This window comes from Rana temporaria, chromosome 10 (assembly GCF_905171775.1).
Source record: "Rana temporaria chromosome 10, aRanTem1.1, whole genome shotgun sequence".
Taxonomy (NCBI): domain Eukaryota; kingdom Metazoa; phylum Chordata; class Amphibia; order Anura; family Ranidae; genus Rana; species Rana temporaria.
Window position 1 is genome coordinate 6,701,606 of NC_053498.1, and position 18,104 is coordinate 6,719,709.

General features: G+C 44.6%; 1 protein-coding gene across 1 annotated transcript in view; it reads left to right on the forward strand.

The window, feature by feature from the left end:
• Positions 1-1,341: 1,341 nt before the first annotated feature.
• The window catches only part of NFKBID (NFKB inhibitor delta), a gene marked incomplete at its 5' end in the record, with an annotated part of 17,852 nt that continues 1,089 nt past the window's right edge, over positions 1,342-18,104 (forward strand). Inside the window, 8 exons of the mRNA XM_040326971.1 lie at positions 1,342-1,491; positions 5,664-5,725; positions 8,302-8,470; positions 8,599-8,816; positions 10,827-10,932; positions 12,618-12,764; positions 15,571-15,628; positions 16,892-17,043. Of these exons, the coding sequence (XP_040182905.1) occupies positions 1,342-1,491; positions 5,664-5,725; positions 8,302-8,470; positions 8,599-8,816; positions 10,827-10,932; positions 12,618-12,764; positions 15,571-15,628; positions 16,892-17,043 (1,062 nt within the window). The remainder of the gene's footprint in view (positions 1,492-5,663; positions 5,726-8,301; positions 8,471-8,598; positions 8,817-10,826; positions 10,933-12,617; positions 12,765-15,570; positions 15,629-16,891; positions 17,044-18,104) is intronic.

Below are 18,104 nucleotides of genomic sequence, written 5' to 3' on the forward strand. Positions count from 1 at the left end.
ACTCGATCGGAGCTGGATTCTGCCGAGAAACTCGGTCGTGTGTACACTTTTCAGCGAGGAAGCCGACGAGGAACTCTTCGGGCCAAATAGAGAACATGTTCTCTATTTCCTCGTTGTTCAATGAGGAAAGTCGGCCCGCCGAGATCCTCTGCGGCTTCAACAATGAACTCGCCGAGGAACTCGATGTGTTTGGCACGTCGAGTTCCTCGGACGTGTGTACGGGGCCTCAGGGTTCTCTATTTTCCCGTCGGGATTCCCGGCTGTTTTCCTGACGGGAAAACTGCTAGGGAGCATACACACGGCCAGGATTCTCGACCAAATGCTCTCCTGGCAGTTTTCCTGCCAGGAAAACCGGTCGTGTGTACGAGGCTTAAGGAAAGAAAAGGAAAGGAAAGGGGAATAAAGAAAAAGGAATTAAAAAAATTAATAAAGCATAGGAAAGGAAATTAAAGGAAAGAGGAAAAAGGGGGAACAGGAACAGAAAGAAGAAGATGAAAGGAAATGAAATGAAAGGAAAATAAAGGAAATAAAAGGAAAGGAAAGAGGCAAAAAGGAAAAGAAAAAAACAAAAGAAAGGAATAAAGAATAAGAAAAGGGAAGGAAAGGAAAGAGAATATAGAATAAGGAAAGAAAAGGAAAGGAAATTAAAGGAAATTAAAAAGGAAAGAAAATAAAAGAAAGGAAATTAAAGGAAAGAAAAGGAAAGAAAATAAAAGAAAGGAAATTAAAGGAAAGGAAAGGAAAGAAAATAAAAGAAAGGAAATTAAAGGAAAGAAAAGGAAATAAAATAAAAGAAAGGAAATTAAAAAGGAAAGGAAAGAAAACATGAATAAAGAATAAGGAAAGGAAAATGTATAAAGGAAATGAAAGGAAAGGAAAGAGGGGAGAAAAAAGGAACATAAAGAAGAAAAGAAAGGAAAGGAAAGGAAAGAGGAAAAAAGAAAAGCAGAACAGAAAAGAAAAGGATAAATGAAAATAAATGAAAAGAAAAGGAAAGGAAAGAAAATGAAAGGCAAGGAAAGGCATGGAAAAATGAATAAAGAAAAAGGAATGGAAAGGAATGAAATTATGGTGAAAGGGGGAGGGGAGATGATCTGATGAAAATCATACAAAAAATGTGTTTATTCATAACTTGCCTCTCATCCCCTCCCCCTCACCTCTCATTTTCTCTCCTTTCCTTAAACTTTCTCCTTTTTCTTGGACAAAAAAAAATTCTCTCTCTAGGTACTACAATGTAACTTATTAAGAACATTATGTAATTAAAACGCACCCATTGCCTCCTAAAAACAAATTGTGACAAGTTGTGTTATTGTTTTCCTTTGGCTTGTTGTCATATTATAACATTGTTACATTTTGTTTCTATGTATTACATCTAAAACTTTGACATTATTGCCCCCTGCTGGTTATCTTCCAGACTGCAGGTCATTCTGTTCGCCTTCGACACAGACAGTGAAGAAACTGCTTGAACAGAAGCGCCAACAGCACAACCAAGTACGTTTTTACAGTATAAAGTATGGGGCAAGGAGGGTCCTCACAGTATAAAGTATGGGGCAAGGAGGGTCCTTACAGTATAAAGTATGGGGCAAGGAGGGTCCTTACAGTATAAAGTATGGGGCAAGGAGGGTCCTTACAGTATAAAGTATGGGGCAAGGAGGGTCCTCACAGTATAAAGCATGGGGTAAGGAGGGTCCTTACAGTATAAAGTATGGGGTAAGGGGGGTCCACACAGTATAAAGTATGGGGTAAGGAGGGTCCTTACAGTATAAAGTATGGGGTAAGGAGAGTCCTCACAGTATAAAGTATGGGGTAAGGAGGGTCCTCACAGTATAAATTAGGGGGTAAGGAGGGTCCTCACAGTATAAAGTATGGGGTAAGGAGGGTCCTCACAGTATAAAGTATGGGGCAAGGAGGGTCCTCACAGTATAAAGTATGGGGTAAGGGGGGTCCTCACAGTATAAAGTATGGGGGAAGGAGAGTCCTTACAGTATAAAGTATGGGGGAAGGAGGGTCCTTACATTATAAAGTATGGGGTAAGGAGGGTCCTCACAGTATAAAGTATGGGGCAAGGAGGGTCCTCACAGTATAAAGTATGGGGTAAGGAGGGTCCTCACAGTATAAAGTATGGGGTAAGGAGGGTCCTCACAGTATAAAGTATGGGGTAAGGAGGGTCCTCACAGTATAAAGTATGGGGTAAGGAGGGTCCTCACAGTATAAAGTATGAGGTAAGGAGGGTCCTCACAGTATAAAGTATGGGGTAAGGAGGGTCCTCACAGTATAAAGTATGGGGTAAGGAGGGTCCTCACAGTATAAAGTATGGGGTAAGGAGGGCCCTTACAGTATAAAGTATGGGGTAAGGAGGGTCCTCATAGTATAAAGTATGGGGTAAGGAGGGCCCTTACAGTATAAAGTATGGGGTAAGGAGGGTCCTCACAGTATAAAGTATGGGGGAAGGAGGGTCCTCACAGTATAAAGTATGGGGTAAGGAGGGTCCTCACAATATAAAGTTTGGGGTAAGGAGGGTCCTCACAGTATAAAGTATGGGGTAAGGAGGGTCCTCACAGTATAAAGTATGGGGTAAGGAGGGTCCTCACAGTATAAAGTATGGGGTAAGGAGGGTCCTCACAGTATAAAGTATGGGGTAAGGAGGGTCCTCACAGTATAAAGTATGGGGCAAGGAGGGTCCTCACAGTATAAAGTATGGGGTAAGGAGGGTCCTCACAGTATAAAGTATGGGGGAAGGAGGGTCCTTACAGTATAAAGTATGGGGTAAGGAGGGTCCTCACAGTATAAAGTATGGGGTAAGGGGGGTCCTCACAGTATAAAGTATGGGGTAAGGGGGGTCCTCACAGTATAAAGTATGGGGGAAGGAGAGTCCTTACAGTATAAAGTATGGGGGAAGGAGGGTCCTTACATTATAAAGTATGGGGTAAGGAGGGTCCTCACAGTATAAAGTATGGGGCAAGGAGGGTCCTCACAGTATAAAGTATGGGGTAAGGAGGGTCCTCACAGTATGAAGTATGAGGTAAGGAGGGCCCTCACAGTATAAAGTATGGGGTAAGGAGGGTCCTCACAGTATAAAGTATGGGGGAAGGAGGGTCCTTACAGTATAAAGTATGGGGTAAGGAGGGTCCTCACAGTATAAATTAGGGGGTAAGGAGGGTCCTCACAGTATAAAGTATGGGGGAAGGAGGGTCCTCACAGTATAAAGTATGGGGTAAGGAGGGTCCTCACAGTATAAAGTATGGGGGAAGGAGGGTCCTTACAGTATAAAGTATGGGGTAAGGAGGGTCCTCACAGTATAAAGTATGGGGTAAGGGGGGTCCTCACAGTATAAAGTATGGGGTAAGGGGGGTCCTCACAGTATAAAGTATGGGGGAAGGAGAGTCCTTACAGTATAAAGTATGGGGGAAGGAGGGTCCTTACATTATAAAGTATGGGGTAAGGAGGGTCCTCACAGTATAAAGTATGGGGTAAGGAGGGTCCTCACAGTATGAAGTATGAGGTAAGGAGGGCCCTCACAGTATAAAGTATGGGGTAAGGAGGGTCCTCACAGTATAAAGTATGGGGGAAGGAGGGTCCTTACAGTATAAAGTATGGGGTAAGGAGGGTCCTCACAGTATAAATTAGGGGGTAAGGAGGGTCCTCACAGTATAAAGTATGGGGGAAGGAGGGTCCTCACAGTATAAAGTATGGGGTAAGGAGGGTCCTCACAGTATAAAGTATGAGGTAAGGAGGGTCCTCACAGTATAAAGTATGGGGTAAGGAGGGTCCTCACAGTATAAAGTATGGGGTAAGGAGGGTCCTCACAGTATAAAGTATGGGGTAAGGAGGGCCCTTACAGTATAAAGTATGGGGTAAGGAGGGTCCTCATAGTATAAAGTATGGGGTAAGGAGGGCCCTTACAGTATAAAGTATGGGGTAAGGAGGGTCCTCACAGTATAAAGTATGGGGGAAGGAGGGTCCTCACAGTATAAAGTATGGGGTAAGGCGGGTCCTCACAATATAAAGTTTGGGGTAAGGAGGGTCCTCACAGTATAAAGTATGGGGTAAGGAGGGTCCTCACAGTATAAAGTATGGGGTAAGGAGGGTCCTCACAGTATAAAGTATGGGGTAAGGAGGGTCCTCACAGTATAAAGTATGAGGTAAGGAGGGTCCTCACAGTATAAAGTATGGGGTAAGGAGGGTCCTCACAGTATAAAGTATGGGGTAAGGAGGGTCCTCACAGTATAAAGTATGGGGGAAGGAGGGTCCTTACAGTATAAAGTATGGGGTAAGGAGGGTCCTCACAGTATAAAGTATGGGGTAAGGAGGGTCCTCACAGTATAAAGTATGGGGGAAGGAGGGTCCTCACAGTATAAAGTATGGGGTAAGGAGGGTCCTCACAGTATAAAGTATGGGGTAAGGAGGGTCCTCACAGTATAAAGTATGGGGTAAGGGGGGTCCTCACAGTATAAAGTATGGGGGAAGGAGAGTCCTTACAGTATAAAGTATGGGGGAAGGAGGGTCCTTACATTATAAAGTATGGGGTAAGGAGGGTCCTCACAGTATAAAGTATGGGGCAAGGAGGGTCCTCACAGTATAAAGTATGGGGTAAGGAGGGTCCTCACAGTATGAAGTATGAGGTAAGGAGGGCCCTCACAGTATAAAGTATGGGGTAAGGAGGGTCCTCACAGTATAAAGTATGGGGGAAGGAGGGTCCTTACAGTATAAAGTATGGGGTAAGGAGGGTCCTCACAGTATAAATTAGGGGGTAAGGAGGGTCCTCACAGTATAAAGTATGGGGGAAGGAGGGTCCTCACAGTATAAAGTATGGGGTAAGGAGGGTCCTCACAGTATAAAGTATGAGGTAAGGAGGGTCCTCACAGTATAAAGTATGGGGTAAGGAGGGTCCTCACAGTATAAAGTATGGGGTAAGAAGGGTCCTCACAGTATAAAGTATGGGGTAAGGAGGGTCCTCACAGTATAAAGTATGGGGTAAGGAGGGCCCTCACAATATAAAGTATGGGGCAAGGAGGGTCCTCACAGTATAAAGTATGGGGTAAGGAGGGTCCTCACAGTATAAAGTATGGGGTAAGGAGGGTCCTCACAGTATAAAGTATGGGGTAAGGAGGGTCCTCACAGTATAACGTATGGGGTAAGGAGGGTCCTTACAGTATAAAGTATGGGGTAAGGAGGGTCCTCACAGTATATTTTATTTGGGTACAGTATTGCATGACAATTACCAGTTAAAGTGACGCAATGTTAAATAGCAAAAAATGACCAGGTCGTGAAGGGGAGTAAAATCTTCAAGTGTTAAGGGGGATGAAGCCCCTACAAATCCCAACCAAAACCCACGCTATTGCAGCTTTACCAGAACCAAAGAGTAGCATTTTATTTGTTGTTTCAATTTCCTGGAAAGTGATAAATGGCGCGATGTGGTGATCATATATATGATGAGTATGTAAGAGGTGGCCTAAGAAAGTATCGGAAACTTGCAGATGCGCAACCACAACCATCATTTGAAGAAGCAAGGAAGGTGCGCCATTGTGTGCTGCAGCTGCTCACACCTGCTTTTTGTATTTTGAAAGCAAACCTAAAATCATAAAGTTTATTCATTTCATGTCCTGTTCTGATGTTCTGCTCTTTCCAGTGAGCTGACAATCTATCATTTGTCTTCTTTAAAGATCCCTGCTGCCCTGGTTGAATATAGTCAGGATTCAGGTAAGTCCCCAGATGGGTTTCCATAGTTATCTAACTCTCTCTTTATCATTATATGGATACGGGGCTTTTTTTTTCAGCAGGGATGTAGGGGATGCAGTTCTGCCACCTCCAGCACTGAATGAATGTAATGGGGGTGCTGGGGTGTGTTGGAGGGCTTATTGCTGCTGGCTGATGGAGGTATCTATTGTTTCTGGGTGGAGATCTATTGTTGCTGGGTGGGTCTAGTTTTGTGGGGAAGGGCTATTGTTGCTGGGGGCCGGAGGTCAGTTGTTGCTGGCTTTCGGGAGATCTATTGGTGTTAGTGGGGGGAGGGGCTATTGTTGCTAGAGTGGATTCATTGTTGCTGGGAGGATCTATTCTAAGGGGGGATTTTTTGATGCTAGGGTGAAATTATTGTTTCTGGGAGGATCTAATGTTTCTGGGGGGGTTATTGATGCTGGGGAGAGTTTATTGTTGCTGGGCTATCTTTTGTTGCAGGAAGGGTCTATTGTTGTTGGGGAGGCTTTATTGTTGTTGGGAATCTGGTATTGACGGGTGAGTATGTTGTGAGGGGGTTATTGATGCTGGGGTGGATTTATTTTTGCTAGGAGGATCTATTGTTTTCTGGGGGGGTTATTGATTCTAGGTAGAGTTTATTGTTGCTGGTGTATCTATTGTTGCAGAAAGGGTCTATTGTTGCTCGGGAGGCTTTATTGTTGTTGGGGGGGTTGATTGTTTCTGGGAATTTGGTATTGCCGGGGTGGGTATGCTATTGGGGGTTATTGATGCTGGGGTGGATTTATTGTTTCTGGGAGGATCTACTGTATTGTTTCTGGGGGGAGTGTTTGATTCTGGGGAGGATTTACTGTTGCTGGGGGTATCTTTTGTTGCAGGGAGGGTCCATTGTTGCTGGGAATCTGGTATTGCCAGGTGGGTATGTTGTGGGGTATTGATGCTGGGGTGGAATTATTTTTGCTGGGAGGATCTATTGTTTGTGGGAGGAGGGCGGTTATTGATTCTAGGGAGAGTTTATTGTTGCTGGTGTATCCATTGTTGCAGGAAGGGTCTATTGTTTGCTGGGGAGGCTTTATTGTTGAGAGGGGGGGTTGATTGTTGCTGAGAATCTGGTATTTCCGGGTGGGCATGTTGTTGGGGGTGTATTGATGCTGGGGTGGATTTATTGTTTCTGGGAGGATCTACTGTATTGTTTCTGGGGGTAGGTATTGATTCTGGGGAGGATTTACTGTTGCTGGGGGTATCTTTTGTTGCAAGGAGGGTCTTTTGTTGCTGGGTATCTGGTATTGCCAGGTGGGTATGTTGTTGGGGGGTTCTTGATGCTGGGGTGGATTTATTGTTGCTGGAAGGATGTATTGTTTCTGGGGGGGGGGGGCGGTTATTGATTCTAGGGAGAGTTTTTTGTTGCTAGTGTATCTATTGTTGCAGGAGGGGTCTTTTGTTGCTGGGGAGGCTTTATTGTTGTTGGGGGGTTTGATTGTTGCTGAGAATCTGGTATTTCCAGGTGGGTATGTTGTTGGGGGCGTTATTGATGCTGGGGAGGATTTATTGTGTCTGGGAGGATCTACTGCATTGTTTCTGGGGGTAGGTATTGATGCTGGGGTGGATTTATTGTGTCTGGGAGGATCTATTGATTCTGGGGGGCGTTATTGATGCTGGGGTGGATTTATTGTGTCTGGGAGGATCTACTGTATTGTTTCAGGGGGTAGGTATTGATGCTGGGGTGGATTTATTGTTTCTGGGAGGATCTATTGTTTCAGGGGTAGGTATTGATGCTGCGGAGGAGTTACTGTTTCTGGGAGGATCTATTGATTCTGGGGGTAGGTATTGATGCTGGGGAGGATTTACTGTTGCTGGGGGTATCTTTTGTTGCAGGGAGGGTCTATTGTTGCTGGGGGGGATCCAATATTGCTTGGTGGGTCTATTGTTGCTGGCTGAATGGGATGTATTTTACTACTTTTCTTGTTATCATGAACAAGTTCCATACAAATTATGTAGCACCACAAAATCATACTTGATTCTGTATGCTCTAAAAGGGGCGGTACTGGGAGGCGGGTAAAAGGTGGAACCAAGAAACGGAGCTCGGAGGTGGGCAAGGGGCGGAGACAAGGGTCTTGCCTACAGTCAGGCATGGTGGTGGGAGTGTCATGGTCTGGGGGCTGCATGAGTGCTGCCGGCACTGGGGAGCTACAGATCATTGAGGGGATCATGAATGCCAACATGTACTGTGACATACTGAAGCGGAGCAAGATCCCTTCAGAGACTGGGCCGCAGGGTAGTATTCCAACATGATAACTACGCCAAGCACACTTCGAAGGAGATCACTGCCTTGATAAAGAAGCTGAGGGTAAAGGTGATGGCCTGGCCAAGCATGTCTCCAGACTTAAACCCTATTGAGCAGCATCTGTGGGGAATCCTCAAATGGAAAGTGGAGGAGTGCAAGGTCTCTAACATCCACCAGCCCTGTGATGTCATACTGTTCTCTTTTCACTGATTGGCTAAGATCCATGGCTATCCAATCACTATTTGGCCAAATGATAATTGATATTTCTGACGCTTTGTCACTTTTCTAGGTGCTGTTGGTTCATCTCCATTTCTTCACCAAAGTCCCGTCCAGCCAGAAGATGAGCCCCACGTCTTCCAAAGACCGACCACCCACTTTACCTACACCCCCCCGATGGAGGACCTCTATGGAGCCGGTGGACTGTACGGCCATGACGGCAGATGGGATGAGATCGGGAGGACTGAAGTTCAAGGTCTGGAGCCAGACTTAGGGGTGAGCCAACCGGACGAGGTGTGGAGAGCGCCAACCGGCAGCACCAACCATTCAGTAGGACCTTCTAGTCCAAAACTTCAACAGGGCTTTTCGAAAAATATTAATAAATATATTTTTTTCCCCCCCAGACTGTTTCTACCGCCCACCCTTCCTACTTGCCCCCTTTTGCCCACGATTCCTCCTGGCTGGCGTCGGTCCCGTGTCCGGTTTCGTCAGCAGACGTCTACGCCAGGGTTCCGGGCTGTGTGGTTTCAGAATCATTACCGCAGGAACTAGAGAAATCCAGACTTCAGCTCCAGAACCTCAACCCGGACCAACTTCTTCTACAGGATGGAGATGGAGACACGTGAGTGACCAGGAGACACACTTACCCATTTTGTTTCAGTGCATCCCGAAATAAATTTGTTTATTTTTTTATTTTTTGGCAACGATCACAAGCCAAGAACTTAGTTTCGTTTTTTTTTTTTTTTTGGTGCAGAATGCGGGCAAAGATCGCAAGCCAAGATTTTTTTTTTTTTTTTTGTGGAGAATGTTGGCAACGATCGCAAGCCAAGAATTTTTTTTTTGTGGAGAATGCGGGCAAAGATCGCAAGCCAATAATTTTTTTTTTTTGGTGGAGAATGCGGGCAACGATTGCAAGCCAAGATTTTTTTTTTGGTGGAGAATGCGGGCAAAGATCGCAAGCCAATAATTTTCTTTTTTTGGTGGAGAATGTGGGCAACGATTGCAAGCCAAGAATTTTTTTTTTGGTGGAGAATGCGGGCAAAGATCGCAAGCCAATATTTATTTATTTTTTTGGTGGAGAATGCGGGCAACGATTGCAAGCCAAGATTTTTTTTTGGTGGAGAATGCGGGGCAACGATTGCAAGCCAAGAAATTAATATTATTTTTTGGTGGAGAATGCGGGCAAAGATCGCAAGCCAATAATTTTTTTTTTGGTGGAGAAAGCGGGCAACGATTGCAAGCCAAGATTTTTTTTGGTGGAGAATGCGGGGCAACGATCGCAAGCCAAGAAATTAATATTATTTTTTGGTGGAGAATGCAGGGCAAAGATCGCAAGCCAAGACATTTTTATTTCTTAATTTTTTTGGTGGAGAATGCGGGCAACGATTGCAAGCCAAGAATTATTATTTATTTTTTGGTGGAGAATGCGGGCAACGATCGCAAGCCAAGAATTATTATTTTTTTGTGGAGAATGCGGGCAACGATCGCAAGCCAAGAAATTATTATTTCTTTTATTTTTTAGTGGAGAATGCGGGCAACGACCGCAAGCCAAGAATTTTTTTTTTTGGTGGAGAATGCGGGCAAAGATCGCAAGCCAATATTTTTTTTTTTTTGGTGGAGAATGCGGGCAACGATTGCAAGCCAAGAAATTAATATTATTTTTTGGTGGAGAATGCGGGCAAAGATCGCAAGCCAAGAAATTATTTTATTTTTTTGGTGGAGAATGCGGGCAACGATCGCAAGCCAAGAGATTTTTTTTTTGGTGGAGAATGCGGGCAACGATCGCAAGCCAAGAAATTATTATTTCTTTTATTTTTTAGTGGAGAATGCGGGCAACGACCGCAAGCCAAGAATTTTTTTTTTTGGTGGAGAATGCGGGCAAAGATCGCAAGCCAATATTTTTTTTTTTTTGGTGGAGAATGCGGGCAACGATTGCAAGCCAAGAAATTAATATTATTTTTTGGTGGAGAATGCGGGCAAAGATCGCAAGCCAAGAAATTATTTTATTTTTTTGGTGGAGAATGCGGGCAACGATCGCAAGCCAAGAGATTTTTTTTTTGGTGGAGAATGCGGGCAACGATCGCAAGCCAAGAACTTAGTTTAGTTTTTTTTTTTTTTTTGGTGGAGAATGCGGGCAAAGATCGCAAGCCAAGAAATTATTATTGGTTTTCCGAATTCAGCCGAGCCTTTATGGGTATTTCCGAGGTTCTCCGGCACCCCCCCCCACTTCTGGCCACATGCGGTATTGCATGACATTGATGTCAATGCGGAACAAATTATTGACTTCTATGGGGAAACTCGCTTTGATATGCGAGTGCTTTGGATAAAGAGCATAATCCGTTGCAGGAGAATGCTCGTAATCCAAAGTACTCTCATATCAAAGCGAGGTTTCACTGTCTTCTATTCTATTCTATTCAAATATATTATTTTATCTTCTATTCTTTTTTTTAATTATATTCTGTTTTATTCTATTCTATTCTTTTTGAAATTCAAATTTTGGAAGACGGCTTTCTATTTTATTTTATTCTATTCGAATGTATTCTATTCCTGTCTGTTCTTTTCTTTTCTATTCTTTTCTGCCCTTTCTGCTTCCCCGTCTTACTGATCGCATCTCTCTTTTCCTTGATTACAGGATCCTGCACCTCTATGCTGCAAGAGGCATGCGGAGCCTGGCTTATGCCGCAGCTGAGCGCTACATGCAGTATGGCCAGCTGGACGTGAAGGAGCACAACGGGAAGGTACCAGCCCAATAATTATGTCTGAAAATACAATGAAATGCCCTTCCCTTCCTTTATCGAGTCCGTGGGTTCCGCGGGCACAGTAACGAGGCCCTTCCCTTCCTTTATCGAGTCTGTGGGTCCCGCGGGCACAGTAACGAGGCCCTTCCCTTCCTTTATCGAGTCCGTGGGTCCCGCGGGCACAGTAACGAGGCCCTTCCCTTCCTTTATCGAGTCTGTGGGTCCCGCGGGCACAGTAACAAGGCCCTTCCCTTCCTTTATCGAGTCTGTGGATCCCGCGGGCACAGTAATGAGGCCCTTCCCTTCCTTTATCGAGTCTGTGGGTTCCGCGGGCACAGTAACGAGGCCCTTCCCTTCCTTTATCGAGTCCGTGGGTTCCGCGGGCACAGTAACAAGGCCCTTCCCTTCCTTTATCGAGTCCGTGGGTTCCGCGGGCACAGTAACGAGGCCCTCCCCTTCCTTTATCGAGTCTGTGGGTTCCACGGGCACAGTAACAAGGCCCTTCCCTTCCTTTATCGAGTCCGTGGGTCCCGCGGGCACAGTAACAAGGCCCTTCCCTTCCTTTATCGAGTCTGTGGGTCCCGCGGGCACCGTAACGAGGCCCTTCCCTTCCTTTATCGAGTCCGTGGGTTCCACGGGCACAGTAACAAGGCCCTTCCCTTCCTTTATCGAGTCCGTGGGTCCCGCGGGCACAGTAACGAGGCCCTCCCCTTCCTTTATCGAGTCTGTGGGTTCCACGGGCACAGTAACAAGGCCCTTCCCTTCCTTTATCGAGTCCGTGGGTCCCGCGGGCACAGTAACGAGGCCCTTCCTTTATCGAGTCCGTGGGTCCCGCGGGCACATTAACGAGGCCCTTCCCTTCCTTTATCGAGTCCGTGGGTCCCGCGGGCACAGTAACGAGGCCCTTCCCTTCCTTTATCGAGTCCGTGGGTTCCGCGGGCACAGTAACGAGGCCCTTCCCTTCCTTTATCGAGTCCGTGGGTCCCGCGGGCACAGTAACGAGGCCCTTTCCTTCCTTTAAACCCACTTTAACCACTTATGCAGCTTAAGGACCGGGCCACTTTTTGCGATTCGGCACTGCGTCGCTTTAACTGACAATTGCACGGTCGTGCGACGTGGCTCCCAAACAAAATTGGCGTCCTTTTTTCCCCACAAATAGAGCTTTCTTTTGGTGGTATTTGATCACCTCTGCGGTTTTTATTTTTTGCGCTCTAAACAAAAATAGAGCGACAATTTTAAAAAAATGCAATATTTTTTACTTTTTTCTATAATAAATACCCCCAAAAATATATAAAAAAAACATTTTTTTCCTCAGTTTAGGCCGATACGTATTCTTTTACATATTTTTGGTAAAAAAAATCGCAATAAGTGTTTATCGATTGGTTTGCACAAAACGTATAGCGTTTACAAAATAGGGGATAGTTTTATAGCATTTTTATTAATCATTTTTTTTTTTTTACTACTAATGGCGGCGATCAGCGATTTTTTTTTTATGACTGCGAAATTATGGCGGACACTTCGGACAATTTTGACACATTTTTGGGACCATTGTCATTTTCACAGCAAAAAAATGCATCAAAAATGCACTGCTTACTGTGAAAATGAAAATTGCAGTTTGGGAGTTAACCACTAGGGGGCGCTGAAGTGGTTAAGTGTGACCTTTTTCCATTTTTCCCTCTATCCAGACTCCACTCCTGGTGGCCGTTGCAGCCAACCAGTCTGAGATCGTCTATGACCTGATCATGCTGGGTGCGGATGTCAGTGCTGCGGATTGCAAGGGGCAGACGGCCCTACATGTCGCCGGGACCTACGGCTTTTTTGAGGTCCTTAGAGTAAGTTTAAGGGAGAACTTCTGTAGACAAGTTCTACAAAAAAATTAACACTATATTGTCAAAAGTATTGGTACGCCTGCTCATCTGTTCTCGCTACACGTTTGCCCCTGGTGCGTATGTAGCCCAACATACAGCTTAAACCTTGCATCCTAAATAACCAGACTGTCTGTAACTTTGGATCTTTATTACGATGAACAGGTGGTGGCCATATAAGATGCGTATGAATAATGGTGAAACTAGAGCTAAACAGATAAATGAACATATAAGAATTAGATGAACACAAACAAATGTCTACTAGGCATATAAGTAAATAGTCTTTATCATACCAGCGATGTTGCCTTAAGAGGAACAGGACCTAGGAAACATGTGGTGCAGGCAGGCCCGGACAGGCCATAGGGCATACCGGACATATGCCCGGTGGGTCGTGGTGGCCCGCGGGCCGATTGTGGCCCACGAACGGCCATCGGGCCGGTTGCAGCCCGCGAACGGCCCTCGGCGGGCCGCATGTCACATTTCCCCAGGGGTGTACCAAGGGGTTGCAGGCCGAGAGGGGACGCCCAATTTACCTGATAGCAGAGATCCCCCACCCCCCGCCACCAACAGAGCGCCAGATAGAGAGAGATGAGCAGGGCGATTTCTCCCCTCCCCTTGCTGCCCGCAGGATCAGTTAGAGGAGAGGAGCTGCTTCTACTCCTCCCCCTTCTCTCCTCATGTGTCTGCCCCGCCCACTCTCCCCGACAGACACTGTTCTGCTGCCTAAGGGATGTGGGCGGGAATATTCAAGATAAAGCCAAACAGAAAAGAAAGATGGAGTCTGATGTCCATCCATCCAGTCAGTCCCTCCTGCCTCTGAGTGAGTACTGTACACTGATGTAAGGGTGCCCTTCATTCTCTTCTCTCTCTCTCTCTCTCTCTCTCTCTCTCTCTCTCTCTCTCTCTCTCTTCACCTTTCTTTCTTTTTCTCTCCCTATTATCTATCTATCTTTATCTATCTATCTTACTTCCCTTCTTTCTTTCTATCTTTATTTATCTTCCTTACTTTCTATCTATCTTCCTTACTTTCTATCTATTTATCTATCTATCTATCTATCTATCTATCTATCTATCTATCTATCTATCTATCTATCTATCTTCCTTCCCTTCTTTCTTTCTATCTCTGTCTATCTATCTATCTATCTATCTATCTATCTATCTTCCTTCCCTTCTTTCTTTCTATCTCTGTCTATCTATCTATCTATCTATCTATCTATCTTCCTTCCCTTCTTTCTTTCTTTCTATCTGTATCTATCTTTCTTTATCTATCTTCCTATCTATCTATCTATCTATCTATCTATCTATCTATCTATCTATCTATCTATCTTTATCTATCTATCTTCCTTCCCTTCTTTCTTTCTTTCTATCTGTATCTATCTTTCTTTATCTATCTTCCTATCTATCTATCTATCTATCTATCTATCTATCTATCTATCTATCTATCTATCTATATGCACCCACATGTGTGACTCTATAGTCACATGGGCTGCTCAGATGTGATAGGGAGGAAATGCTCAGCATAGAAACTCGCTGAGAACTGAGCATGTGCAGAGCTGCCTCCACAGCTGCAAAATCCCTAGCTGAATTGGGGACATGGACAGAAGGGGGAGATAGAGAGCAGCAGGATCAACCAGGTTTTTTTGCTTAATACAGAAAATGAAATTTATCTCGTAGTGACGGAGTAAGTATGAACGGTGTGGAATAAATACATAATTTATTGATCGTTTTTTTATGATGTGGGTTTGGTGGTGGTGCCACTTTAAGCTGGAGTTTGGGTTTAACCCTCCTGGCCGTAACCCCGAGCGTGACTCGGGGTGGATTTTTTCATGCTGCGATCAGTATCCCCGAGTCACGCTCGGGGTAGCTATGCAGAGCCTGCAGAGTGCGCTGGCTTACCTTGTCCTGGATCCAGTGATGCCACCGCGCTGTGTGAGCGAGCGGGACCTCGCTCGATTCACACAGCGTCCTCCTGTGCCGCCGATCTCCGTTCCCTGCGACGTTAAGACGCACGGGAGCGGAGATCGGCGCCAAATTCAAAAACGTAAACAAACACATTACATACAGTATACTGTAATCTTATAGATTACAGTACTGTATGTAAAAAATACACACACCCCTTTGTCCCTAGTGGTCTGCCCAGTGCCCTACATGTTCTTTTATATAATAAAGACTGTTCTTTCTGCCTGGAAACTGTAGATTGTGCATAGCAACCAAAAGTGTCCCTTTATGTCAAAAATGGTTTTAGAGCAGCTAGAAAACAGCGATAATAAATTATAATCACTTGCAGAATTGTGCGATAGCAATTTGTGGGGAAATTCGTCATAAAAAAATAAAATAATGACAGCGACAATTCTGCAACTGAGCAAATTTCAGTGATTTTGAGTTGATTACATTATTGAATCATTTTGATTAGAATTATATTATTATTTGTTATAATTATTTATAATTATTTATTATAATATAATTTATCATTTTGTTTTTAAAAAAATGTCATACCCGGGATGCCTACTAGACTCTTGTTTGGTCAGATTTAAGTGAGTTATTTCTAAGAATTGCAGACCTACAGTATAAAACGCCAAATTTCCTTGCAAATAATTGTACCGCTTTTGGTACGTAATTCCAGACAGAATCATACCGCCAGGGAGGTTAAGGTAATAATAGTCTTTTGTGGTAACACACTAATGAAAACACACAACCTCGCATTCCTAATCGGGTCCAAATGAGAAGATGTCCCGCCTGTTATTCCTTCTGTCTCATCGACATTTTGTTTTAGGTTTTCTTGGCTCTTTCGCATCAGAAGAACCTTGACGTAGAAGCCAGAAATTACGATGGTGAGTCGATCGATGTTATTGATCCCTAAAACGTGGTTACCCATTGGCTGGTCATAGTTAATCAGGCCCAGACTGGTTACAGGGCACACCGGTGGGCTTGTTAGGAGGGGCGGTGGGAACGACGTATAGAGCAGTGGCGGTGCATCCAAAGAGGGCACAGGAGCGAGCGCTGCCCCCCTCTCTCCTGCACCCGTCAATCACCAATAGATAGATTCATGCATTTTTTTGGAAGTGCCTGACTATATGATTGCAATTTGGTAAACAGTGCCGAATCGCAAAAAGTGGCCTGGTCATTGACCAGCAAAATGGTCCGAGGTTGAAGTGGTTAACCTGTATGCAGGAGCGGACTGACAACTCATGGGGCCCCCTGGGCAATAGGATATTATGGGGCCCCTGGGCAATAGGAGATTATGGGGCCCCCAGGAAATAGGAGATTATGGGGCCCCTAAGCAATAGATTATGGGGGCCCCACACCTGTAAGGGGCCCGGACGTCCCCAGGGCCCCAGATGGCAACCCCCCCCCCTTTTTTTTATTTATTTTTTTATAAAAAAATATATATTTTTTTTATATTTTTTTATTTTATTTTTTATTAAAGGGCCAATTATTATTTATTTTTTTAGAGGTCCAGAGATCCCCAGGTCCCCCCCGATGACAATCCCCCCTTTTTTTATAAAAAAAAATAATTTTTTTATATATTTTTTTTTTATTTATATATATATATATATATATATATATATATATATATATATATATATATATATATATATATATGTATATATATATATATGTGTATATATATATATATATATATATATATATAAAAAATAAAAGAAATAAAAAAATATATAAAAAAATATATTTTTTGTATTCAGTGTGTATGTATACTGTGTGTGTATACTGTGTGTATAATAATAATAATAATAATAATAATAATAATAATAATAAATAAATATATATATATATATATATATATATATATATATATATATATATATATATATTATTATTATTATTATTATTATACACACAGTATACACACACAGTATACATACACACTGAATACACACATTATCTTGGTATTTTTTTTTTTAAAAACACAGATTTTTAGATACTGTCCCTGGTTTTACTGAGGCTGGCAACCCTGATGGGGCCCCCTAGTGGCATGGGGCCCTCGGGCAGTGTCCGAGTGCCCAAATGGTCAGTCCGCCCCTGAGCCTGTATGAAATTTTAGAGGTAACTTTGCATTTTTTCTGTTCTTCCAGGTCTGACTCCACTTCACTGTGCTGTAATAGCTCAGAATAACGCCTTCAAGAGCAAAAACGGCCAAAACGCTTCCAACGCCCAGCAGCAAGACCGAGAAGCCATGTTATGCGTCCAGCTCCTGATCCAGATGGGGGCCAACCTCACCAGTCAGGTACCGTCCACAGCTTACCTACATATTACCGAAAATGTGGTTGTTGGTTGTGTTTCACAGATGCAATTAGCGTATTATCATTGGTGGGTCACAGTGACAAAGGTCATTCTTGCAACCAGGCCCTGGCATTCCACCACCGTGTGGGGGGGCCCCAAAAAACATCAGGAAGGGGGCCGATGCAGAACTTGTGAAAGTATCCCGTAAGGCTCGGTTCACACACGTTGACAGGCTGTCACTCAAACCCAGGGCCGTTTGAAGGAATTTGGGGGCCCCAAGCAAAATGGGGGCCCCCGAGCACCCCCCCCCCCAGCATGCAAAGCCTACGTTAGCGCTACACAAATTTTTTACACCCATGTTCTTCCTCTCCCCTCCCCCCCTCTCCCTAGTCCCTATGTTTTTCTATTCTCACCTCCTCTTCTTCCCTGTAGGCTGCCGCTGTAGCATGGCCGAGCTCCTCTTCCTCCTATCAGTCCGGTGTTCTATAATTGTGGGTTCCCAGTCCCCTATCAGATAGTGCCCAGGCCGGGCCCGGTACTGCGCACTACAGGAGATTCCGTTTCCTGTGTTCCCGGCCGGACTGAAAGGAAGTGAGCACTCAGTGTGCACTCCCTGTCAGTCCGGCCGGGAACAGGAAACAAAATCTCCTGTACCACGCGCGGTACCCGGATGGACTGACAGGACTCCAGGAGGAAGGAAGAGGAGCTTGGCCACGCTACAGCCTGGGAAAAAGTTGGGGGCCCCAGGCCAGCTCGGGGCCCCAAGCAATTGTTTGTTTTGCCTATCCTGCAGCGACGGGCCTGCTCAAACCAGCCCACTGAACGATCGGCCCACCGGGAAACTCCCGTTAGTCCCGATGGCCGGTACATGCCTGTACAGTATATACAAAATTGCAACGTTAACTTTCTGCTGCACAGAGAACTCACAGCTGAATGATTCGGAGGAGACCTTCCCCCATCTCACCTACCTTTGACAGGATTGATTGCCTTAGTCAATCAAACACGCCCTTCCAAAAAACAATTTGGTGCTGCTGAGCGTGTTCATAGAAAAGTCGAGGAACTTAT